This window comes from Cervus canadensis, chromosome 4 (assembly GCF_019320065.1).
Source record: "Cervus canadensis isolate Bull #8, Minnesota chromosome 4, ASM1932006v1, whole genome shotgun sequence".
Taxonomy (NCBI): domain Eukaryota; kingdom Metazoa; phylum Chordata; class Mammalia; order Artiodactyla; family Cervidae; genus Cervus; species Cervus canadensis.
In genome coordinates this window covers 58907786-58934636 of record NC_057389.1, presented here as the reverse complement: position 1 = coordinate 58934636, position 26851 = coordinate 58907786, and the positions used below count along the sequence as shown (strand labels likewise).

Genomic DNA, 26851 nt, shown 5'->3' with positions numbered 1-26851 from the left:
GGGCTCAGCAGTTGTGGCTCCTGGGCTCTAGAGCACAGGCTCAGCAGTTGTGGCTCACAGACTTAGTTACCACAGCGTGTAGGATCTTCCTGGACCAGGGATCAAACCCATGTCTCCTGCATTGGCAGGTGGATTCTTCACCAGTGAGCCACCAGGAAAGTCCATTTTTGTTTGTTTGTTTTTTTAATTACAGAATAGGAAGGTTTTAGAGATGCAGTATTTGAAATTAGTAACCCTAAAAGAGACAATTGGGCATTGAACTCAATTTTTTCATTCATTCATTTAACAAATATTTGAGTGCTTACCATATTCTAGACCTTGTTTCAAATGTTGTTATTCCAGCAGTGAATTAAATAATAGAGATCCCTATTCATGGAGCTTTCATTCTAGCAGGGAAGTAGAAACAAATAGAGATAATTGCATAGATTATGTAAGAAAAAATACATAATTATGTCTTTGGTGGGCAGGCATTAAATCTTTCTCCTCTTTTCTTATTTCTATCCCCCTCCTTCTATAGAGTGGTGAGATCAAGTCCGTAGATCCCAGATTGATCCATGTGATGCTCGTGGATAATTCAGCGCCTCAGAGCGAGGTACAGTAATGGAGTGAGTCTCTGAGCAGACTCATGAGCTTGCATTATCTTGTTACATAGACTTCATTATGTGTGTGTTATCCATGTTAATAGGTTTGGGTTTCAGGCTCTGACCACTGTACAGTTCTTGCTCTCACCACAGTCTTGTCTAGTTGAGGGAGGATAATCTCGAGAAAGAGACCTAGTCTGAGCAAACCCTTTTCATTATGGCTATGTTGCCTAACTGTTTTAAAATGGCCTACCTTTTTCTTACATTTTTTTAGGACAGGTATATTTAAAAGATACAATAGACAAAGCTGTAATAATAAGCAGTAGTAGTATTCATGACCTACCCAGTAATAAGAAATGGAGAAGAAGCTACATCCTTTTTTCTTTCCATTAGGTGGTAGTGAGCTCCATATGAAATCTGAAATTTCATATCCCAAGAAGAGTTCAAACTAAACTAGTGCCTAGTTCAGTGCTCAGCACACAGTGGATTACTCCATAGTTTCTGAATCAGACCAACTCTTGGTTCATTCAGAATTATCATAACCCGTTAAAAGACGCATTGTAAATCAGTGCCTGAAATAATCAAGGAATCCTGTATGAATTTCCTTCAGTAGGACATTGACTTGGACAGCCATCTGTCCATATATTCTTCATAGTTTTCTTAGCACCTGTGTTTGTATTGCTCTCTTGGCTGCTCCTGCTGGGTATACAGTTCTTCCTATTCTTTATCCAGTCATTTTGGTTGATAAAACAAGATTAGGGTAGGAAAAGTAGAATCGGTAAAATTTAATAGTTCTTTACTACATATTATATTATTACAAATAGGATAAGTCTCTTGACTGTGCTTACATGGCTGAAAAACACTTGTTACTTTGATGCTGTATTGGGTCCCTTTTTTATTTCCTTCCTCATTTCATTTGTTCTTTAAGCACCTATTATATGCTAGGTACATTTAGATTGTGCCACGTATAGCTAGGGAGTACTGGTCTGAGTGTTCTAATCTACTCACATGTGAGTAGCTCACCATTAGTAGGACATACATACAAGTTGTTGCTCAGGGAAATTGCTGTGAGCCAGGCTCTGTAAGTTGGCTGAATGAGTTAAAGGTGAGATCTTTGGTTTTCAGCAACAGACGTTGATTCTTCTGTTTTCAGCTTTGCCATGGTGTGACTATCTTCTTAGCTAGCAAAATACAATTATTGACAAATCTGCCAAGTTTTACAGTAACGCTTCTTAGAGATCCATGGTCACCTCATTTTCTTGGAAAGAGTGAGCAAGAAAGGAGAGATTTCAGTGATTGTACTTAAATACTTCACAGCACTGAAAACTGAGTGATGATAGAGGTTGAAGAACGGGTAAAAAGATTTTTAAATGATCAAATGAAAATAATTCTTAACAAACAGAAACAGTTCTTAAATGAAAGATTTAGAAACTTAGATTAATATTACCAAAAGTATGGGAGAAACATGTAAATCTTGAGCTTTGGTTAATGTTTTCAGAAGGAATTTAAGGGGGAAAAAATGAAGACAGAAAAAAAAGAAGAGAAAACTAGCAAGAAGAAATGAAAAATTTGAAAAAAAATTCAGTTATAAGAGCTATAATAATGATTGATTACAACAAAGATACAGATCTGCACAAAGAATCTGTATGTATTCAAGGGCAATGAGAGTCGATTAATCAAGCTGGTAAATAATAACAGCCAAATAACTATGTCACTAGCTTATTGCCACCCCAGCACATTATCTAAATGAAACTATCTGAAAGTTAGCTAAATGCAGCTAAAAAGAAATAATAGGATATCAATCTAAGAATGTTCCAGGTATACGTTGCCTGAGAGAGTGTTAACTGTGTCCCAAGCCCCTGTCCTCTTGTCCTTCTCAGGGAAATAGTTTTCACTCAGAGATAGGAATTGCCCCCTTCTAATTCTGTGACTTTTAAGGTTACTGACCTTTCAAATAAGGCTAAATAAGATTTCATGAGATAGGATGATATTACTAAAAGAGCTAAGAGATTTGAGTTTTTGGTTATGGTCGCCTGCCTTTTTAGTTTTCCCCCTGTTTGTATCTAATGCTTTGAAATAAGATCTGGAAATTGTTTGTGTTCTTTATAGTGTCCATAAGAGCAACTCAAACCCGTCTCTGTTGGGCTCACTTTTCCTCTGGTCACAGACTCATAAGTGTTCCTTTTCCTATTGTTAAGTTGTCACCAGTTTTTAGTGACTTCTGGATAGAGGAGATTTTATATTTCAATACTTTGCAGTTTCTGTCAAACAAGGAGATAAATATAAAGCAGATTTTTTTTTTCCACCAAGGGGCAAATAAGTTCCCAGACTAGCTTTATCAGTCCGTTTTTGTAAAAGAAATTCCACAAATTTTTAAAATCCTGAAAAAAGTCCATTTAAGAAAGGAGTACATTTCATTTAAGGGAAGTTTTGCCAAGTGAGTTAACCTCTAGTAACTATTATCTTGAATATGTGTGTGTCAATTGAACCACAGGAAGATTGGAACTTTTTAACAAAGGGGATGTCTTAGAGCTGGCATTGAAATTTGGCAATCTGTCCCAGCTTTGATTGTCTGCTTCTAGAGATGGGAAAGAGCTAATGGTTTATGGTTTTCACAGGATGGAAAGTCCCTTGTAATAAATCTTTTTTGAATTTTGTTTTGTAGGGGGGTACGTTAAAAGCAGTAAAATCTTCCAAAGGAAAGAAGAAAAGAGAGAGCATAGAGGGGAAAGATGGCCGGAGGAGGAAAAGTGCTTCGGACTCTGGGTGTGACCCTGCATCAAAGAAATTGAAAGGAGACAGGGGTGAAGTAGACAGTAATGGGAGCGATGGAGGCGAGGCAAGCCGAGGGCCCTGGAAAGGAGGGAATGCCAGTGGAGAGCCAGGGCTGGATCAGAGAACCAAGCAGCCACCGACTACATTTGTCCCCCAGATTAACCGCAACATTCGCTTTGCCACTTACACCAAAGAAAACGGCAGGACTCTGGTGGTGCAGGATGAGCCTGTGGGTGGGGACACACCTCTACCTTTCACTCCGTATTCTACAGCCACAGGTCAGACACCTTTGGCCCCAGAGGTGGGTGGAGCCGAAAATAAAGAGGCAGGAAAAACACTGGATCAAGTTGGCCAGTGTATGGTGGCTTCAGCAGCTGTGGTCACTACCGCCAGCTCCACCCCAACCACGGTGAGGATCTCAGACACTGGCCTTGCAACAGGGACTGGGCCGGAAAAACAGAAAGGCAGCTGGTCGCAGGCCCCAGGAGAGGTGAGTTGTTTCAGGGGCAGATTTCCAAGATGTGGGTTCAACCTTTCACCCTACTTTGTTCTTAACACATTAAAAAGCATCTCAGATGCCATAGGGAAGGAGTATTTCTGAGATGTGTTTAAATTGTATTCTGTGGATAGTCCTTTACTGCTTGTTGGACAAATGTGTATATTCTTAAAACTTTCTCAGCTCTTAAAAGTCACCTAAACAGTTGGGCTAATCAAAACTTGATTATACAATCCAATTTAATGTGTCGTTAAAATAGATCTAATGGGGAATCTTTTAAATTCAGTTATCTATTTAGTTCATGTAGTGGTTTAGCCTCCACCAGGCCTTTGAGAGGCAAGGTTAATGAATTATAGTGTTGGAAACAGTGAACACTATAATTAGGGCTATGTGAAAGCTACTATTACCAACCCATTTTCAGTTCATCATTTTCTATATTTTCCTTTGAGGCTGGGCCACTTTGATATGACCATAGAAGGTTTTTTTCCCCTCTTAACTTAATCTTTTAAGCCTTACTTGGAAATTTTGATGAAATTAATTGTGGTAGTATCCAGCTTGCTAGGTTCTTCATCTGATATGCATATATTGTTGCTGAAATGGAACTTTTGTTAAATAAAGTTAACATCAAGTTGGCTCCCCAATCAAATTTGAAAAGTATCAAAATCAGTTCTTATATTCTTTTGGCTCTTATTTTGGTCACCAAAGTATGATTAATGATGCTGGCCATATTTTCTTTTCAAATTGGCTATTAATTCAAACTGGAATATGAACTACAAATAAAATACTAAATGACTTTTATAAATTATGTATAAGAAACTACTGTGTGCTAAGTACTGTATATTATAAACAAAGAATTGAAATCCTATTTAAAGGAGCTCACATCCTAAAATGGAATCCTTTTATAACAGTGTCATATAAAACATGGCGTATACATTTCATCTGACTTCTTCCCCTCCATAGCAGATCCAGTTTTTTAATCTTTAGTGTGCAGGGATGGGGAGGGAGGTGAAGTGCCAAGGCAGAAGAAGAGAAGGCCTGTAAATGCAAAGTTTACACTCTTCATGATTTGTTCTCTGTTAGTTTACCAGCATTCCCAAGAGAACTAGGTGGGGATCTTATGTGGATTTCTCCTCTTTTTAAGTCATCATATTGCCCACATTGATTAAAATTAGATCCATGTCAAAGGCAGAATAGATGTAAATGGGGATTACAAAACAGAGCAAATATTACATGCTTCATGAAGAGATCCACTGAATACTGTTGTTCTTAGAGTAGCAAATCTGAATAGATGAAGTGCAGATTCAGAGGGCATTTTCCAAGCAGGTCTGAGAAATTTCTGTGACTGTATCAGTAACTTTACTAGTGGGTTAGCCTAGGTATTCTCTTGGGATATGATTTTTTTTTCTTTTTTTTTTGGGGGGGGGGGGTGCGGGATATGATTTAAAAGTCCAGAAATGGATGTTTCCATCATGAACCAGGGACACAGCCCATCAGGAAACTTCCTGCCCTAAAAATTGTGTTGAAATCAGTTTGTCATCACTTTCTTATAAGAAAAGGATTTGAAATTTAATCAGTTGTAGGAAAATGAAAGAGCATCCAACTATTTTTCATTCATGTGTGTATTTTTTTATATAATTTTATTTATTATTTAATATTTTTGGCTATGCTGGGTCTTCATTGCTGCACTGTCTTTTCCTCTAGTTGCAGTGAAAGGGCTTTTTACTGTGGTGACTTCTCTGGTTGCAGAGCATGGGTTCTAGGTGCTCAGACTTCAGTAGTTGAAGCACATGGGCTCAGTAGTTTCTGCTCATAGGGTCTAGAACACAGGCTCAGTTGTGATGCACAGGCTTAGTTGCTCCACGACCATGTGGGATCCTCCTGTATTAGGGATGGAACCCATGTCTCCTGCACTGGCAGGAGGATTCTTTACCACTGAGCCACCAGGGAAGTCCATGTGTGTGTTTGTTTTTAGAGAGTAACTTTAGTAGTGAAACCTGAGATCCTTATGCTCATTCCTTGCAGTCACGCAGGTGTCAAGGGACCTGGCCAGATCCAGCCAGTGAAACAACAGCATAGCATCAGTGCTGTGTCTGTCTATTCTCTTTTTATTTGGAGGAGTTTTAAGTCAGTGGTTTTTGGTTAGTGGGAAGGAAAAGAAAAAAGGAGCATGAACTAAGTTATTGAAATGCCATGAACTGGTCTCTGTAGCAGATGTTACCTGGAGGCAAGCCGTAGAGGGCCTGCCTGGTTCTCATGCTTCTTTGCCACCCTCAAAGAAAGTCCTAATGTAGACTCCTCTTACGTAGTTAAAGAAGAAACTCCCCCCTAATCCCGCTTTTTTCTGAACAACACCCTTTCATTTACTTGGTATATGTTAATTTTCTAAAAATTAAGTTAACACATAAAATTTACCATTTATACCATTTGAAGTGTACAGTATCACGGCATTTATATATTCACAATGTTATGCAACCATCACTACTACATAAAGAAATTTTCTTCTCCCCCAAGAGAAACTCCATATCTATTAAGCAGTCATGAAATAATTTTTATTTCTAATACTTTAAAGTGAATATAAGTATTCTGTGAGTACTTGTACCTACCTGCCTATGGATATTTCTCTGTATTATCCATGTATATGAGTGTGTGATAAACTACATGAAAGTGATTCTAACCCCTCTTTATGTACACATCCTTCTTTATCCAAATGCGGAAGTTAGCATTTTTAAGGTATAAAAAAAAGAATTTTTTTGTCATTCTCCAGTTTGTTATGCTGAATGCTTTTGTTGGTGGATGTTATCAGTATCTACAGTTTTCCACTTTGGAGAGTTGTTAAATCATAATGATAACAGAAGTGTTCAGTAACTGGTATGTCTCTTTAATTTAGCACCTTTAGGTCTAACTTTTAAGAGAAACAGATAATTCAGCTTTTACGTTGACTTGGGTCCATCTTAGCGATTTTCAGACAATTTCAGACAAGTGATTTTCCTTAATGTACAATGAGCTTTTCATAGGGCTGAAGTCACTTTTGTAAGAGTGGGCAATTTGCAATGACTTAAATCAACCAAAACTTTAACCATAGCCCCTAAGGTCTTTGAGGTAGATTAATATTACAGGGTCACTAGTAATATTTCACTCTATTTCAAACTAAAAGCTCATATATATTCGGGAACCCCTTTCTTCAGTTCCCTGGCAGAGTCTTCATTTCTAAATAGATAACTTAGAAGCCTACACAGCCTCCTGGTGCTTTGACCGTCAGTTGGCTGACAGCCAAGGGTATCATTTCATCCTGCCATCTCTGTCTCACCTTGCTAAAGACCCCTCTGTGTTGTCTGTGGCAGTTTTCTTTCCTGGTGAAGTAACAGTTATAAGAGCAGTTTCCCTGGAATTGTAGGAGAGAAAAGTTGATTGACCCATAAGAAATGTTGGCCTAGGTCCAAGAAGATATCATAAGATTGTCAAGAGAAGCCAGCATCACTAACTCTGGCTATCTTCTTTTCAGAATTCAAGGAATTCTATCCTGGCCTCTTCTGGATTTGGAGCATCTCTCCCGGGTTCATCACAAGCTTTGACTTTTGGAAGTGGAAGGAGCCAGTCCAATGGGGTTCTTGCCACAGAGAACAAACCTTTGGGCTTCTCATTTGGCTGTAGCCCAGCACCAGAGTCTCAGAAAGACTCTGATATCTCAAAAAACTTGTTTTTTCAATGCATGTCCCAAACTTTACCCACCAGTAACTACTTCACTACCGTTTCAGAGAATTTGGCTGATGATTCCTCCAGTCGAGACTCATTTAAACAAAGCCTTGAGAGCCTCTGTAAAGGAAGATCCACTCTCGGAGCAGACACTAAATCAGGCTCTAAGGCTGGCAGCTCTGTGGATCGGAAAGTGCCTGCAGAGTCCATGCCCACCCTCACGCCAGCCTTCCCACGGAGCCTCCTAAATGCCCGCACCCCAGACAGTCATGAAAATCTATTTTTACAGCCCCCGAAACTGTCCCGAGAAGAGCCTTCTAACCCTTTCTTGGCATTTGTGGAGAAAGTTGAACATAGCCCTTTCAGCAGCTTTGCATCTCAGGCCTCAGGTGGCTCTTCCTCTGCTACCACTGTCACCTCCAAGGCAGCACCCAGCTGGCCCGAGTCTCACTCCTCTACTGATTCGGCATCTTTAGCAAAGAAGAAAACCCTCTTCATCACAACTGACTCCTCCAAACTGGTGTCTGGTGTTCTGGGCTCAGCTCTTACCACTGGGGGGCCAAGCCTCTCTGCCATGGGGAATGGCCGCTCCAGTTCCCCCACCAGCAGCCTCACCCAGCCCATTGAGATGCCTACTCTCTCCTCCAGCCCCACAGAGGAGAGGCCAACTGTGGGGCCTGGGCAGCAGGACAATCCTCTCCTTAAAACCTTTAGTAACGTCTTTGGCAGGCACTCAGGCAGCTTTCTGTCCTCCCCAGCAGATTTTTCACAGGAGAACAAAGCTCCTTTTGAAGCTGTGAAAAGGTTCTCACTGGATGAGCGAAGCTTGGCTTGCAGACAGGACTCAGACTCCAGTACCAATAGTGACCTGTCAGATTTAAGCGACTCTGAGGAGCAGCTGCAAGCCAAGACTGGCCTGAAGGGGATTCCGGAGCACCTGATGGGGAAGCTGGGCCCCAATGGGGAACGCAGTGCTGAGCTGTTGCTGGGAAAAGGCAAAGGGAAGCAGGCCCCCAAGGGCCGGCCTCGGACTGCTCCCTTGAAAGGTGATCCTGCTGAGATTATCCATGGGCCTGGCTCTGGCACTTGCCTCAAATGCTTGCTGTGCTCTTGGGCAGCAGAGGCCCTCTTTTTGATGGAAAGTCCTATAATCTCATAGAATTACATAGTCCAAAGGGTGCAGTAGGGATCCCTCATCAGATCATCTGGTTCAAGGCAGGGTTGATTTAAACCAGCACTGTAAGAGGGATATCTGTCCTGTTAATGATAATCCCACAAAGTCTTGATAGTCTTGTTAATTTTGGTCAGGAGCTCTTTCCTCCCTTAGTGTATTTCTCCTGCCTTTGGTCCTTCCCCTTTAATGAACTTAGGGGAGTTACTCAGTACTAGTCTTTATTCTCACATAGCAGCCTTTAGTAGAGTTGATGAAGCAAGAGAACTGCTCCTCAGTTTGCTCCTCTCTGTCACATATTTATGGTTTTAAACCTCTTTCAAAAGCAATTAACTCCTGTGGAGTGAGGTTATGGTCTGAAATTGTGTAAAGACAAGTGTCTAAGAAAATGGCAAGTTACCATTCTCATTAAGATTTGGTTTCCCATAGAAACCCCAAGAGTTCCTGATTAGTAGAACAGTTGTATCCTGAGGGGCTGGTGGCAAGAAGCTACCTTCTGCCTTCTTGAGTTTTCCTCACCCATACTCAGAGTTGTTTCATTGTCATGGGGTACTTCCCACAAATTCTCCATGGTTTTTATTTCCCAGTTGAAGCCTCTTTGTTCCCTCTGCTCCTTTCTGCCAAGGATGGACCTGATGGGCTCATGCCCATCCAGTGCAAGGAGTGACTCAGGTCAGGACAATGTCTGTCCTCAGGAGGATTATGTTTTTGCATCTCTTTTAAACCTTTCATGACCAACCATTTCTCTCTCTGCCTTCTCCCAGTGGGCCAGTCAGTGCTGAAAGATGTGAGCAAAGTAAAGAAGCTGAAGCAGTCCGGAGAGCCCTTCCTGCAGGATGGGTCGTGCATCAATGTAGCCCCTCACCTGCATAAGTGTCGTGAGTGCCGCCTGGAGCGGTATCGGAAGTTTAAGGAACAGGAGCAAGATGATTCCACTGTGGCCTGCCGCTTCTTTCACTTCCGGAGGTACCCAAACTCCTCTCTTCATCTCCTTCCCAGTTTCCTTAGTGATACATAACTTCCACTCTTTCTCTGAATTGGTCAACATATTTCAGCATCTTTTTCTTGTTTTCCTAAACTCCGTTGCTCTCAGAGTCTGTGCTAAGGTTCTGCCATCCCATTAGTTATTTAGGTTGTGAAATGATACATGACTTTGCCCTTAAGAGAACTGAAATTTAACAGTCTCACCTTCTGCCCCCTGAACTGTGTTCTTATTCCTAACTTGAGTTCCATTTGAAACCAGTGATGTGAGCAGAAGGATGCCATTTTGTATTATAGATTTGCTTAACCAGTTACTCCTCTTTAGTGCTAGAGTAATTTGCATCCCCTAAGAAAGAAGGGGAAGTAAGATTAGGAGATAACGTGAACCTTCTTTAAAATAGGGATAACTGTTGAAAATCCTTGAAATGTCCCTTGCTTTTACCAAACAATAGCTATTTACTCACTTTGCTTCTGCTTGATAAACTTAGAAGAGGAATTTCTTCTAAGAAATCATTCAAGAGTCCTTAGTTTTTTAAATAAAAAAAATCCAAGTGGTTTATCCATGTGGCATGGATTCACTTATTCAGCAAATGTGTATTGAGCATTTAATGTGTGCCAGCCATTGTTGTGGGCATTGAGGATTAAACAGTACACAAAACCATCAAATTCCAGCCCTCCGGAGGCTTGTTAGGGATGCAGATAATAAATAAAAAAAAAAACAAGTTTAACTATGAGGAAGATAAAGAAGGGAAAGAGGATTGATATGTGGGGAGGCTAGAGAAGCTCCTTGATGGGGGACTTCCTTGGCAGTCCAGTGTTTAGGACTCTGCACTTCCCCTGCAGGGGGCACAGGTTCAATCCCTGCTTGGGAAACTAAGATCCCACATGTGGTGATGCCATGGGGTCCTAAAGAGTTGGACATGACTTAGCAACTGACCAACAACAATGATGGGGGGATTATTCCAACTATTTTGGGAAATTCAGTTCAGTTCAGTCACTCAGTCGTGTCTGACTCTTTGCAACCCCAGGGACTACAGCATGCCAGGCTTCCCTGTCCATCACCAACTCCCAGAGCTTGCTTAAATTCATGTCCATTGAGTCTGTGATGCCATCCAACCATCTCATCCTCTGTCATCCTGGGAAAGGGCAAGGATTTCCAGGAGTTGGGCCGTCGCCCACTTTTGGGTCTTTGATGGTTGGCCTCAGAACTGTGATGGCACTGGTGGGTGTGTCAGTTTACTTTGCTGATGTGTTCTAATGAGTGTATACTGAGGCTCAAAGGTCTAGTGGAAGTCACTCTGACATCTTGGACCTGTTTGTTCTAATCAGTTTATGTCGTGTTCCTTGGGCTATGTCGTTCTTTTAAAGTCTGTGCCCTCCCTCTTCCCTCCTGTTTCAGGATGAGGAGGAACTAGTAAAGGAGACTGAGAAGGAACAGCCAGTGAGGTATTCTGGAAGACAACTAAAGAATGTGTTTCTAGGAAGGAATAATGAACTCTGGCAAATGCTGGTGATTGGGTGTGGTCAGTTAAGGACAAAAAATGACCTTTGGATTTAACAGGGGGGAATGACCTTGTCAAAAACAGTTTTAGGACTTCCCACAGTGGAAGACTCGTGCTTCCACTGCAGGGGATGTGGGTTCCATCCCTGGTCAGGAAGTCAAGATGTCATATGCCACACAGTGCAGCCAAAATAAAGTTTTGGTAGATTGATGAGAGGACATCTGAATGTTGTGGTTTAAGAGAAAATAAAAGAGAAAGGAACTGGTAACTATCAGTATAGACAAATCTCTTAAGAAACTTTGCTCTTACAAACAGATAAATGAAGGAGGATGTGGGATCAAGGGGACTGAGATAGCACATTCAAATACTGACAAGAGTGATTCAGTAGAAAGGAAAATCCCCGATTCAATGGACATGACTTTGAGCAAACTCCAGGAAGACAGTGAAGGACAGGGAAGCCTGGCGTGCTGCAGTCCATCAGGTCACAAAGAGTCGGACACGCCTGAGCAACTGAACAACGACAAAAAGAAAGGAAAAGAGATGTAGAACAGAGAATTAGTGAAGCGATGCCTATGCAAGAGAATAAGGTGTAGAGCAGAGGTGGGGAGATTGGTCTTCACTAGGAACTAGTTCATCCATAGTAGCAGAAGACGAGATGGAGTACATGGGGGCAGGTATAGCAATGTGTGATAGTGTGGTGGGAGCTTGTGGGAATTCTCTCTTCTGGCTCCTTGCAGAAATTTTTGAGTGAAATAATTAGCAAGGTCCTCGTGGGGAAAATAATACTGGAGTTTTGAAAAGAAAGAAGATGTTAAACAAGCATTAAAGGCTCACCTGATGTAAGCAGACAGGCATTTCAAGTGTGACAGTGAGCACAGATCTGTATTTTTCTCTGGTCACATTTACTGGTGTGGTTGTTGGTATGGAATAAGTGGTTAGAGAAACTGGTAGACAGCTCTTTAAAGAACCTGGACCTAATACGTGTTAAAAATAAGCCTTTCTATTAGTGCATACTGTGTTGGTCAAATATGGTACAAGTTCTTAACTCTGCCTGATTCCTATTAAGTCTCACTTAATTTCTTTTAGGTCGTAGGATTTTTAAGTGGGTGTTGGTTTGCATGGTTGCTGCTATTTACTGTGTATTTGACTGTGTATTTCCTATCTCAGGTTGATCTTCACTCGAAAAGGTGTACTCCGAGTGGAAGGGTTTCTGAGTCCCCAGCAAAGTGACCCTGATGCCATGAACCTGTGGATTCCCTCTTCCTCCCTAGCAGAAGGAATAGACCTAGAAACCTCAAAATACATTCTGGCCAATGTTGGAGACCAGTTCTGCCAACTTGTGATGTCTGAGAAGGAGGCCATGATGATGGTGGAGCCACACCGTAAGGCACCCTCTTGCTTGTCTTCTAGGCAGTTCTAGTTGGAAACTCATTTTCTTTTGCTTAAAGTGAAGTGTGGAATGAGTGGCAGATAGCATTTTCTATGGATGAATTAAGGCTGCTAAAACTTCTATATGAAGTAAATTGAATAGCTAAAGCAATACCTATGCCTAGCAGTCCTCAGTCTTTTCATCTTTGGCATTTAACAGACTAAAATTTCGTTCCCTGTTTGTCTTTCATTTTTGTAGCACAGTTGCCATAATTTGCATTTTGATCCCTATTTGGGTTTGGTTCACTCTGAATATTTTCTTCGCTTTGAACTAATTTGTGTCAGTAAGTAGTAATACTTGATGGTTTGTGAATAGATTAAGTGCTACTGTTTGTTGTGTTTCATACCTTAAACCCATATTATTCATACATTTATGGTATTTCCATGTCTATGAGATACTATACCCTATTTCTAGACCAAGGAATATTGTACTATAAAATTATGCCCTATACTTAAAGAGAAAAATCCTCTTATTTCAAGCTTCCCCAATTTGAAAATTTTATAGTATCTATTAAGTGACAACATATGGCATTCATTCTCACTGACACTTGTTCAGAAATATTAGAAATTCCATGTTTTTGTTTCTCTTAACAATTATAGAAATACGAACTTCATGAATCTTTGAGTTTAATTGCTAGACAAAATGCTTGAATGGGAATCAGTGGATCTGGGATCTTTTGCTCTCGCTCAGGATGATCAGTGCCAACAGTATTCCTCTTCCTTTTTCCACCAGAGAAAGTGGCATGGAAGCGAGCAGTCCGAGGTGTACGGGAGATGTGTGATGTGTGTGAAACAACCCTCTTCAACATCCACTGGGTTTGTCGCAAATGCGGATTTGGGGTCTGCCTTGACTGTTACAGGCTCAGGAAAAGCCGACCACGCAGTGGTGAGCAAATGTTGTCCTATACAGCTGAAGGTGAACTGTCAGTGGAGGTGTGGACTTGGAAACTGAAGCAGAAATAGCTATGGGCCCCTTCTTTAGCTTATGTTTTGTCACTTTGGGAGGTCTTAAAATTGCCAATACTCCAGCCTAACTGAGAAGGTTAAAACTTTTAAAGTATACACTTCAAATGTTTTTAGTATATTCCCAAGTTTATATAGTTATCACCACTATCTAATTTCATTTTCATTGCTCCAAAAATGAATCTTGCGTTCAATAGCACTCACTCCCTATTCCTTCCCCTCTTAAACCTTGGTAACCATCAGTCTGCTTACTGTGTCTATCAACTTGCCTATTCTGTACATGTCATATAAATGGAATCATACAATATATGGCCTTCTGTGACTGGCCTCTTAAACTTAGCATTCTCTTTCAAACTTTCATCCGTGTTATAGCACGTATTTCATTCCTTGTATTGCCAGGTAATATTCCATTGTATAGATATACTACATTTTCTTCATCCATTCTTTAGTTGATGGACATTTGGGTTGTTTCTGCTTTTGGCTGTTATGAATAGTGGAACATTTGTTACAAGTTTTTGTGCGGATGTGTGTTTTCATTTTTTTGAGAATATATACCTTGTGGTAGAATTGATGGGGCATATGGCAGTTCTATGTTTAACCATTTCAGAAACTGCCAAACTGTATTCCCAAGTAGATGCACCATTTTATAATTCCACCAACAATGTATGAGGATTGCAAACTTTCCACATCCTTGTCAACGCTTGTTATTATCTGTCTGATTATAGCCATCATAGTGACTGTGAAGTAGTATATAGTGTGATTTTAACTTGCATTTCCCAGATGACTACTAATGTTGAGAATCTTTTCATGTGTTTTTTGGCCCTATGTTTATCTTCCCTGGGAAAATGTCTACTCAAATCCTTTGCTTCACTTTCTTTTTGCTTTATCTTATTACCTGCCAAGAATCTTCCTTGCCCCTTGACTTCATCATTCTTCCCTCTTCTATGATACAGTGTAACCATTGTAACAGTGATTTAGCGCTTAGACTACTGGGATCTGAATCCTACTTCTGTATCTTATCATACCACCTGTGGTATCTTGGGCTAGTTACTTAACCCCTCAGACTCGTTTCCTTGTCTGTAAAACAAAGATAATACAAGTATGTCCCTCACAGCATTGTTTGAGGATTAAATGAGATAGTGTATGTCAAGTGGTTAACACATTCACTAGGTACTGCATGTTACACAGCTAAGATCTTCCACTTTTGCCCATGAAAGATAAACTTCTGCAGAAGTTGCCCTCCTATCATAAACAATAAGAAAATCAGACAAAATATACAAAACCACAGTTTCAGAGGGCTTCCCTGATAGCTCAGTTGGTAAATAATCCGCCTGCAATGCAATGCAGGAGACCTAGGTTCAATTCCTGGGTCGGGAAGATCCACTGGAAAAGGGATAGACTCCCCAGTCCAGTATTCTTGGGCTTCCCTTGTGGCTCAGCTGGTAAAGAATCTGCCTGCAGTGTGGGAGCCCTGGGTTCGATCCTTGGGTTGGGAAGATCCCCTGGAGAAGGGAAAGGCTACCTATTCCAGTATTCTGGCCTGGAGAATTCCATGGACTGTGGGGTCTCAAAGAGTCAGACACAACTGAGCAATTTTCACTTTCACACTTTCACAGTTTCAGATATTGGACAACAGGCAGCTTGAGTCTGTATTCCCTCAGAAAAATGAAGAAACAAGGTGAGTCCTACAGTTGCCCCAGTTTACTGCCTGGAGGCAGTTTCTAGCCTTACCACAAGGAAAGGCAATTAAAATAAAGTTTGGCAATCTCACAAGTTCAGACCAAGATTAAAATCTGAGAAGAGTGAGGCAGTGTACTGAAGTGCTACAGAAAGAACACCAGATCTAGAGAAATCATCTCAATTTTTTTTTATTATATAGTGGTCTGCACATGCATCAGAGGAAAGTGTCCTCAAGCCATTCAACTGAATAGTATACAGAACTCACAATTTGTATTCCCACCAGCCAGAGTGGAGAGACATTGGATAGAGTCCAAAGGGGTCACACCCTTTGTAGTAGAACTAACATGGTCCCAGAATAAGGTTGCTCTGGAGCTGCCATAATGAAGTATAGAGCACGACTTGGAAGGATCAAATTCATCTGCAAATTGCTTAGTTATACGCTACAGTAAAACCAAACATTCTTTAAAGGATTACACAAAATCCAGTACTCTGAAACGTAAAACTCACAAAGCTCTGCATTTGGTAAAGAAAGATCTGGTGTACAGAAAAGAATAATGCAACCAGTATAATACAACCAGTAATCTGGGAGGAAGAAAACAATTGATAGAACAAATCCAGAAATGACAGTGATGATGGAGTTATTGTAAATGGACCTTAAAACAGCTATTAAAATAACTTTTAATATGCTTGGACATAAAGGAAAACATAATGAGTAACATAGAAGACATGTAAAAGACCCAGATGAAACTTCTAGAGATGAAAAGTATCTCAGAAAAAATTACACTAGGTAGGATTAGTGGCATATTAGATACTGCAGAAGAAACAGTGAACTTGAAGACATAAAATAAAAACTATAAAAAACTAAGTACAGACAGAGGACTTAAATTTATAAGTTGAAGAGTGCCTTGTTGAACTGCCAGATACATTAGGTAGTCTCCCAAACAAGTAAGTGGAGTTCCAGAAAGAGAAAGGGCAGGAGAGCAGAGACAGAAAAAGTATTCGAACAAATAAAGCCAAAAATTTTCCAAATTTGATGAAAAAGCTATAATATTACAAGTCCAACAATAATCCTCAAATGAAAAAGACATTAAGAAAAACACACCAAAGCACATCCTAATTACTTACTGAAAAACAGTGTGGTAAAGAGAAAAGCTGAAAAGCACAAGAGGAAAAGCACATTATGTAACAAAGATAAGAATGATAGCTAACTTGTCAGAAAACTATACTCTAGAGGCAATGGAACAGCATTTTAAAGTGCTGAAAACAAACCTGTTAGTCTAGAATTCATACCTAGTGGAAATATCTTTCTAGGGTGAAATAGTTTTCCAGGAATGGAAAAAGTGATAGAATTCATCATTCTATCAGCAGCAGACCCATGCTGCAAAGTTAAAGGTAGTGACTCAGGCAGAAGAAAATGATACAATGTGGAAATTTGGATTTATACAAAGGAATGAAGAATGGGCTACATGGTAAATATGTGGGTACATATAAAAGACTTTTTTTCTTATTTTTAATCTTTTTAAAATAATAATTGTTTAAAGCAAAAGTAATAGCAATATAGGACTTCCTTGGTGGTACAGTAGATAGGAATCCACCTACCAACATGGGTTCGATCCCTGGTCCAGGAAGATTCCACATGCTGTGGAGCAGCCAAGCCCATACGCCACAACTACTGAACCCACACTCTAGAGCCTGTGAGCCTCAAGACTGAGCCCAAGTGCTACAGCTGCTGAAGCCCATGTGTGTAGAACCTGTGCTCTGCAACTAGAGACGCCACTGCAACGAGAAGCCCGCATACCACAGGGAAGACTAGCCCCTGCTACAGTAGACCCAGTACAGCCAAAAATAACTGACTAGATAGATAAATAGTTTCAAAAAAAGACAAGGAAGGGCTTCCCTGGTGGCTCCGTTAGAAAGAATCTGCCAGCCAATGCAGGAGACATGGGTTCAATCTCTGGTCAGGGAAGATCCCACATACTGTGGAGCAACTAAGCCTGTGCGCCACAGCTGATTGAGCCTGTGCCCTCGAGCCCGGGAGCCACAACTGCTGAGCCTGTGTGCCGCAGCTGCTGAAGCCCGAGTGCCCTAAAGCCCATGCTCTGCAACAAGAGAAACCAGTGCAATGAGAAGCCCGCACACTGCAGCTAGAGAGTAGCCTCCACTGTCTGCAACTAGAGAAAAGCCCACACAGCAACTAAGACCCAGCACAGCCAAAAAATTAGAACATTAAAAAGACAAGGAAAAGCATCTGGAATCTTCCTGGACCAGGGATCAAACCCAAGTTCCTTGCACTGGAAGTGTGCCACCAGGGAAGTCCCCACAACCCAGTTTTTAAATGGGAAAAATATTTGAACAGATACATCATCAAAGAAGATAGGTCAATGAAAAATAAACACATGGAAAAAACTGTCATTACTTACTAGGGAAATGCAAATTAAAACCATAATGAGAAACCACTATCCCCACTAGGGTGGATAACATTTTTAAAACTGAGAGTGCAAAGTGCTGTCAAGGATATGGAGCAACTAAAACTTACTAAACATTGCTGGTAGGGATGCAATTTGGTACCATCACTTTGGAAAACAGTATATCTATTTCTTTATAAATTTAAACATCAACTAGCATTCTACTAGTATGTATAAGGAAAATGAAAATATGTCCACACAAAGTCTTGTGCTTGAATGTAGCACTTTATTCATCAGTTCAGTTCAGTCGCTCAGTCATGTCCGACTCTTTGCGACCCCATGAATCGCAGCACACCAGGCCTCCCTGTCCATCACCAACTCCTGGAGTTTACTCAAACTCGTGTCCATCGAGTCGGTGATGCCATCCAGCCATCTTCATCCTCTGTCGTCCCCTTCTCCTCCTGCCCCCAATCCCTCCCAGCATCAGGGTCTTTTCCATTGAGTCAACTCTTCACATGAGGTGGCCAAAGTATTGGAGTTTCAGCTTCAGCATCAGTCCTTCCAATGAACACCCCGGACTGATCTCCTTTAGGATGGACTGGTTGGATCATAGTAGCCAATAATTGGAAACAGTCCAACTATTCACCAATAATTGAAAGCAGTCCAACTATTCATGAGTGGGTAAACAAAATGTGGTACATCCAAACTGTGGAACAGCACTCAGACATAAAAAGGAATGAATTATTTATACATGGAACAATATGGATAAATCTCAAAATCATTATGCCAGATGAAAATATCTCAACACAAATGACAGATGACATACCATATGTTTCCAGTAATATGAAATTCTAAAAGAAGCAAAACTTTCGTGTTAGAAATTTGATCATTAGTGGCCAGGGTTTGAGGAAAGGGTATTGACTGCAAAGGGCTAAAGGAAACTTTGGGAAGGAATAGTAATGTTCTAAATTCTGAATGTCACACTGTTTTCTACAACTAGATACCTTTGTCGAAATTCAAATATATTTGAATTTGAAGTGTACACTTTAAATTGTTGAACTAATTTTATGTAAATTATACCTCAGTGAAGCAGTATTTTTAAAAGTGAAGGACTTCCCTGGTGGTCCAGTGGTTAAGACTCTGCTTTCACGGTAGGGGGCATGGTTTTTATCCCTGGTTGGGGAACTAAGGTCCCACAAACTGTATAACCAAAAATAAATAAAAGTTAGCTGTGATCTTCTTTGACCCATGAGAAAATTGGCCTTTAGAGTCTGAAACTCTCATTCACTGAGAGAGATACATCTTCTGACCCTCATAAATAGGAAAGTCATTTCCGTTTCAGAGACAGAAGAGATGGGTGATGAAGAGGTTTTCTCCTGGTTGAAGTGTGCAAAGGGGCAGTCCCATGAACCAGAGAATCTCATGCCCACACAGATAATCCCTGGCACAGGTAAAAGGCATTCCTTTTTTAAATTTGGTGGGAGAAAAATATTTTTTAAGTTATAATGTATACACTATAAAATTTGGTAAAATGGTTTATGTCAGCTTGACTGTTTTTAAGCTTCACAAGATTTCTCTGAGACTTTGAATCTTCAGAAATGTTAGATTGATTATATGCCTCCAGGGCACATACTTTACCTCACCTTGCTGGGTGTAGGGGTGTATTGCTTTTCAAATGTCATTTTACATTCCTATGGTCAGCAGGGCCAGAATAGAAAAAGCCTGTCTTGGAATTCTTTGGTGGTCCAGTGATTAAGACTCTGTGCTGTCACTGCTGAGAGCCCGGATTTAAGCCTGGTTGGGGAACTAAGATCCTGCAAACTGTGTAACATGGCAAAAAGAAAAAAAGGGAAAAAAAAGCTAGTCCCCTGGCTTCCAGAAAGACCTTTGTTTTTAGGCTTATAAAAATCCAGCTGAGGGACTTCCCTGATGGTCCAGTGGTTAAGATTCCATGCTTCCAATGCAGGGGGCCTGGGTTCAATCCCTGGTCAGGGAACTAAGATCCCGCATACCCCATGGTGCAGCCAAAAATAAATATATTAAAAAAAAAAAAATCCAGCTGAAGCTAATCAAAGCTCTTGAAACCATGAAGAAGGCAGCTTACCAGTAGGAATGAATGGTCATATGGCAACTTACTTCAGTGATTCCTCCAGAAAGTCTATTTCCAGCTTCCATACGTTTCACTAACATACTTTCACACACTGAAGCTGGTGAATCCCCTGCCTATAGTCTCCTTCACTTTGGGAAACCACCCCCTATATCTTTATACCCCAGTGTATGCAAGCAGAATAGCTTCCAACTTATAGTAAAGTACCTAAATCTCAAGTATACAATTCAAAACGTTTATATACGCTTGAATATTAAGGAATCTACCCTTAGAGTTTCTGCTGAAGGACACCTTGTTAATGTTTACTGGAGGAGGGAGGGAGTGTAGCTTAGTGGTTAAATGTGTATGGAACATTAGTGCTAGATAGACCTGGGTTAAAGTCTTATTACTTTCACTTACCAACTTTATGTACTTAAGCAAATAACCTAACTTCCCTGAGTCTCAGTTTCATCATCAGAAATCAAGGGTACAAGTTGCTACCTCATTGAAATGTTGTAAGGCTTGAGAGAGATAATGTAAAGTATTCCAAGGTTGATTATTATTATTTTAATTATCTTTTTTCCAGCTCTTTACAATATTGGAGACATGGTACATGCTGCCCGGGGCAAGTGGGGAATTAAAGCAAACTGCCCTTGTATTAGTCGGCAGAACAAATCTGTATTGAGACCTGCTGTCACTAATGGGATGTCACAGGTAAAATGGTGTGAAAAGTGGTGTTTCTCACAGGTAAACTGAGAGAAACTTAAGTTCTTTGTTCCAGGCTACTCTTGGATTCCTGGGCAACTAGGGGATAGGGAAGCCTGTCTAGAGAGAGCACATACAGTTACTAGAGGAATTTAAATTCCCCCTAACTGGTGTGAGTTTCTTTTCATTTGTCTTTAAAACCAATTCAGGCTTGGTTGATAAGTAGCACAAAGAGATTCTTCGCATCTTGTCAGGATTTATACCTCAGGGTCTTTATGCAGATAAAGAGTATAGAAAAGGTCACTAGGAATACAGTCTTATCTGTGTGCATGGACCCTGCCTTGTCATGTTAGGTACTGAGGAAAGAAACATGAATATTGGCCCGCTGATCTGGGATCATTCCACCTGAAACCATCCTAAGCCTTCATAGAGAGGCAGTAATTTTCCCATTTTCTGTCAGGTGGAGGTCATTCTAGTTTGATGGTGACCACTAAGAATAAGACATTATTTAAAAACAAAAAACACACTTCTTACTTTTGGAGGACTTTCCAGGAATGCTACACGTGATCAATAAGAGGTACAAGGATTAACCCTGAGAAATCTCAAGATATGTTTTCAGTAGAGTTGATATATTAGAACACATCATCTGGAAAATTTTAACAACAGAATAATGACCTTTTTATTGAGCATTTATGTATGCCAGACACTGTGCTGAGCTCTTTGCATATACTATCTCATTTGATCCTCAGAGCAGCTTTGTGCAGTCAGGTTCTGATCACCGATTTGCCATTGTAGAAACTGAGCCTCAGGCATGCCAAACAAAAACCCTGCCTTGTTCATTGCTCTTTCCACAGAACCTAGCATAGTTTCTATCGCATATAGGACTCAATAAATATATATTAAATTAATGAGTGAGTGAAATAGCAGTTTATGGGACAATTCCAAATTGCTTTCCCAGACTTATTTAGTGTCATCAGTCCTTACTATTTGCATTGTATTTTTTCTACACAAGGACAGCACTTTAATCATTTTGGCGTTCTGTGCTATAGCTTCCTAGCATAAACCCTAGTGCCTCTTCTGGAAATGAAACCACCTTCTCAGGCGGAGGAGGAACTGCACCGGGAACACAACCAGAGACAGACCATGTTCCCAAAGCCGACAGTACTGACAGCAGATCAGATGAGCCTCTGAAAGCAGACAGTTCGACATCAAATAGCAATAGTGAGCTAAAAGCCATCAGGCCCCCTTGTCCCGACACAGCCCCACCCTCCTCTGCCCTGCACTGGTTGGCGGATTTAGCAACTCAGAAGGCTAAAGAAGAAACAAAAGGTGAGATTAACACAAGCCCCTGCCCTGCCTGTGGGTAGAACACTTGAGTTATTCTGGGATTCTTCAAACTCACACATTACCATCCACATTTTTGAAGCATGCTGCTTGCTTTCTCTGGCCGATCACGTAAAATGAGGGAATCTCTTTCAACTTCTTTCTGGAAGTGGAGCTTTTTTAAAAAGGCACATGCCTGGGCTCTAGCCCAAACCTCTTTAGTCAGAATTGATGTGAGGTTTTTAACAATCTTCCCAGATTGCCCTGTTATTAAGCCGGTATTACTAGCCAGGAAGGCTAGACTTGTCTTTTGATGGGCACAAGAATCACCTGGGGAATCCTTAAAAATGAAGATTCCTATGCCCCACCAGAACTATTAAATGAGAATCTCCATTTTTAACAAGCATTCCAGGTGATTGCAAGTATTCCAGATTACAAGTGTTCTGGAGACTCACTTGAAGAAACACTGACTTAGAAAGTGAGGGAGACGAAAGATGAATGGGAACAAAAGGAAGTTTGAAATCCAGATCTGGAAAAGAAAGGAAGAAGTAGGAGAGCTTCTCCTTGGCCATGAGACTTGCCATAGTCATAGCTCATCAGGCTTGGCCCAGACAGGCTGTATGTAGTTTGGGGGGCAGGGGAGGGGAGAGTCTTTCTTCTTTTCCACTTGGCTGATTTTTAGGAGGCAGTTGCCTGCTGGGTATTCCTTGTGCCTAATGCTATTCCTGGTTATGTTCTTACAGAAGCAGGGTCCCTGAGGTCGGTGCTCAATAAAGAGTCTCATTCACCCTTTGGGCTGGACTCGTTCAACTCCACTGCAAAGGTCTCTCCGTTGACTCCAAAGCTTTTTAACAGTCTGTTACTGGGTCCCACTGCCTCCAACAACAAAACTGAAGGCTCTAGCCTTCGAGACCTCCTCCACTCCGGGCCCGGAAAGCTTCCTCAAACCCCCTTGGACACAGGCATACCCTTTCCCCCGGTCTTCTCTACATCCTCAGCAGTAAGTGTCCTCCCTAAAACTCTAGCCTTTGCTGCTTTTCCATGGAAGAACCATCAGAAAGAGATCTGCTAACTAGGTTAAAGGGTATAGAGTGACTTGTGTTCTCTACACTATCAGTCCCAGCTGATAAGATCTTTCTTTATATTGAGTTTGGGGAATGTTTGAGATCCTTTTAAGTAGTAAAGCTTTTGTGCCATGTTAGGAAATCACTTAGAAACTGAGGCATTGGAATTTTTCAGTCATCAGCAGGAATCACTTTATTTTCTTGATGATAACAGCTATTTTTCTTTTAACATAGGCAATACATTTGTGTGGTATCCTCTTGGATATCTAATAGATACCTCCAACTTAACACATCTAAGACCATGTGGTCTAACATGTCTTAGCGTCTAAGACTAATGCCTGTAAACTTGCATTTCCTTTATTTTTTCCCTCTGTTGGTCACTGGGTTTCCAATTGCTTGGCCAAAAGTCTTAGAGTCATTTGGGACTCCCCTCTCACATTTTGTGTCTAATCTGTTAGCATATCCTTTCAGTTTGATTGCTAAAATGTATTCGTAGCACACCCATTTCTCATCAGCTCCCCTGCTTCCCCATTCTAGTCTGAGATAACATCCTCTGTTGCCTGAATTCTTGCAGTAATCTCCATTTCTTCCCTTTCCACTCTACAGTCAGTTTCAACAGAGCAGTTAATATGATCCTTTTAAGATATAAATCAAATCTTATCACCTCTGCCTAAAATCTTTCAAGGGCTTCCAATTTCATAATAAAAACAGAGTCATTTCAGTGGACTATAATGTTCCAGCCCTATCTTCTCCTCACTTCCCTGACTTCAACTACCACTCTCATTGTCTACTCTTGCTCTGGCCACACCCACCTTCTTGCTTTTCCTTGGACATCACTAGCCATGCTCTCTTCAGAACCTTTATATGTGTCCTTTTCTCCACCGAGAGCTGTCTTTTCCATGTCACCACATGGCCTGCTTCCTCATCAGCACCCTCTCCTCCTTTCTGAAATGTTACCTCTTCAGTAAGCCTTCTTTTTAGATTACCCTTTTTTAAAGTCCATTCCACTCCCATCCTCCACTCATATCTGTTTCCTCTGCACCTATAATCATCTGACTTACTGTGTTTTATTTATTTTCTGTCTCACCACTTAAAGGCATTTTTGTCTTTTTTTTTTTTTCCATGCTGTGCGGCTTTTGGGATATTATTTCCCCAAAGGGATCGAACTGGGTCCCCAGCAGTGGAAGCACAAAGTCTTAACCACTAAACTGCTAGAAACTCCCCATTTTTGTCTGTTTTATTCACCTGATAGCCATAGTGCCACAATGTTCGATACATAGGTATTTAGTAAGCATTTACTGAACAAATAAATTCAAAAGATATAAAATTTAAATTTCAAAGATAACAGTGAAAAGGCTTCTTCTCACTCTTGCCTCCCCTTTGTAGGTGACCACTGTTTCATGATTGTCCTTTCTGTGATATTAAAATACATTCAGTATATAGTTTTTTCCTCCTCTTTTTACACAGATATTTTTATACATTGCTTCTTTATTTTCAGTTTATGTATTTCAGAGATCATTTCAAACAAGTACATAAACATGTTTCTCATTCTGTTTTATGACTGACTGAAATTTGATGATAGTCGAGCCCTATACAGTGTGGGTTATTTGTTTCTCTTTTGGATAAATGACCTCCAAAATTACATTGAGCTCTGTTTTATTTGTACTTGGCTTGGACTCCCAGTTCTCCTTTTTCTTTTTAAATTTTCCAAGGATGTTATATGGTTACATATACTTTATAGAGATAATAATTAGTGATACTTAAGACATTGGGTTAGACAGTTTACAGAAGCCCTCCCCTTCCTTCACATCTGTGATCTTAGGTTTGTCACTTTCATCTCTGGGCATGAGCTTTCCCACCAGCCAAAACAAATGAGAGATTCTTGGTAGGGAGACTACTTTCAGAATATACAGTTCTCTTGGATACAAACATTTAGTGGGTACACTCCCTAGTAAAAAGTCACTGTGTTGGAAAGTCACCTCAGTTACTTAATTGAAGTATTATATCCCTTGAACCTGCTGGCCAGAAAAAATGTATAACCCTCAAAGTAAATGATCTTTTTCACTCAGCTATAGCATTTTGTGATCCCTAAAGTCTATGTGCATGTGCTTAAAATGGGCCTCAATGCCAAAGATATTTCTTTGTTTGTTTGTTTTTTTGGCTGTACCATGCAGCATGTGGGATCTTCCCTGACCAGGGATTGAACTTATGCTCCCTGCATTGGGAGCACAGAATCTTAACCACTGGACCATCAGGGAAGTCCCCAGAGATATTTCTTAGGTCTCAAATCTCTTGCAATAGAGGGGATTTTTCTGTATTTTTCTTTCACAAATAAGAAACAGAATATATGAAGGCCAGGAAAATGTAAGATATTGACTTAATAGATTCCCCTTCCAACCACAAAAGACTTCATAATAATTTTTATGAAAATAAATCAGGTAGATTAGAACTCCATGTGAATAAAACTGTGAGACTGTTTTTTAATACTCTACTGATGGTGCCTCAGTCATACTAAACTGATTGATTTGTGTCTGGCAGGGAATGAAGAACAAGGCCAGCCTACCCAACTTCCTTGACCACATCATTGCCTCAGTGGTAGAAAATAAGAAGACCTCAGATGCTGCAAAGCGGGCCTGTAACTTGACTGATACCCAAAAGGAAGTGAAGGAGATGGTGATGGGGTTAAATGTGCTGGACCCCCATACCTCTCATTCCTGGCTCTGTGATGGAAGACTTTTGTGTCTTCATGACCCCAGCAACAAAAACAATTGGAAGATCTTCCGGGAGTGTTGGAAGCAAGGCCAGGTAAGCAAGAATAAGCAGATCCCAGGGTTGGCTGTCTACCTGCCCACCCACCAAAGCTAGCAGGATAGTTTCAGTTCTCTCTGGGAGATACTCTGCCAAGGAAATTTAGATATACAGTAAGTTTGTTGTAGACAGCCTTGCTACTTTGAGTTTTCTTTGATTTTTGAAAATCAGAAGATTCATAAAATACACTATGGATCTTTTTTCTTTCTCAGCTGTGTAGCTCTGTGTTCTTAAAAGCACAGTTGAAATTCCTGTGAGGTTGTGATCTGGCATTAATGACACCTTTAGAGGAAAATCCTTAAGTGAGATATGGGGTGAGGCAAGAGTGGGTGGAAGTGGGTGGTACTTTTCTAGGTAAATGTTTCGAGACCACACAAGTCTGTGTGATAGTGTGATAACACTTCCTGAGTTTTATACATTAGCAGGTGTGAGGAAGGAGGAGTTTATGGAATTGTCTAGATAGTTTTTCATTTGAGATGTGAGGGAGTATTCTGAGTTGCATTTGTTGGCTTTTCATCCTCTCACCCCAAATTAGTGGTACATATCAGGGCAATAAAAGTGATTTCTCTGGAATGCACCCCCACCCCCACCCTGTGAGAATCAAGTATAGTAACAGAATAGAAGTGTTTTCATCTTCTGTAGCTGACATGTTGAATCCATGGATTCTGAAACTGGGAGGGATCAATAAGTCATCATGGAGAAGAAGAGGTTGTCCTCAGGAAACCCTCCTATTCTATCCTTAGCCCTGCATTAAGTGTTTCCTACATGGCGGTGATTAAGATACTCTTGTTTCCACAGCCAGTGCTGGTTTCAGGGGTACATAAAAAGCTCAAGTCTGAGCTCTGGAAGCCAGAAGCCTTTAGCCAGGAATTTGGAGACCAGGATGTGGACTTGGTGAACTGCAGGAACTGTGCTATAATTTCTGATGTGAAAGTTCGGGATTTCTGGGATGGCTTCGAGATCATATGCAGTAAGTAGCTTTGATATCTGGTTCTATAAAAGCAGACTGGAAAGTAAGCATCTATATGCCCAGCCCTACCCCTAAAATAGCAAATTATTGATACATCCTCTTAGTGGGAGAAATAGTCTATCATGGTGGCAACCAGGTAGCTCTCATGGCAATCACATGTCTCCCAGACCTTACCTGGACTTAAGCACATGATCACATGGGCTGTGTGGGGCACTTTCAC

At 40.7% G+C, this 26851-nt stretch overlaps 1 protein-coding gene and 1 non-coding gene across 3 annotated transcripts in view; both read left to right on the top strand.

Annotated features, from left to right (window-relative positions):
• The window catches only part of KDM3B (lysine demethylase 3B), a 56298-nt gene that overhangs the window by 19962 nt on the left and 9485 nt on the right, over positions 1–26851 (top strand). Inside the window, exons 6-17 of one of the 2 annotated variants that reach the window (XM_043465393.1) lie at positions 518–592; positions 3247–3846; positions 7355–8591; positions 9481–9682; positions 12367–12581; positions 13361–13513; positions 19018–19125; positions 20348–20475; positions 21516–21795; positions 22533–22789; positions 25392–25658; positions 26460–26631. In XM_043465393.1, the coding sequence (XP_043321328.1) occupies positions 518–592; positions 3247–3846; positions 7355–8591; positions 9481–9682; positions 12367–12581; positions 13361–13513; positions 19018–19125; positions 20348–20475; positions 21516–21795; positions 22533–22789; positions 25392–25658; positions 26460–26631 (3694 nt within the window). The remainder of the gene's footprint in view (positions 1–517; positions 593–3246; positions 3847–7354; positions 8592–9480; positions 9683–12366; positions 12582–13360; positions 13514–19017; positions 19126–20347; positions 20476–21515; positions 21796–22532; positions 22790–25391; positions 25659–26459; positions 26632–26851) is intronic. The other variant, XM_043465394.1, reaches the window with a different exon arrangement.
• TRNAW-CCA lies at positions 19599–19671 on the top strand. Its single transcript has one exon. It is a non-coding gene; the product is annotated as a tRNA-Trp (tRNA).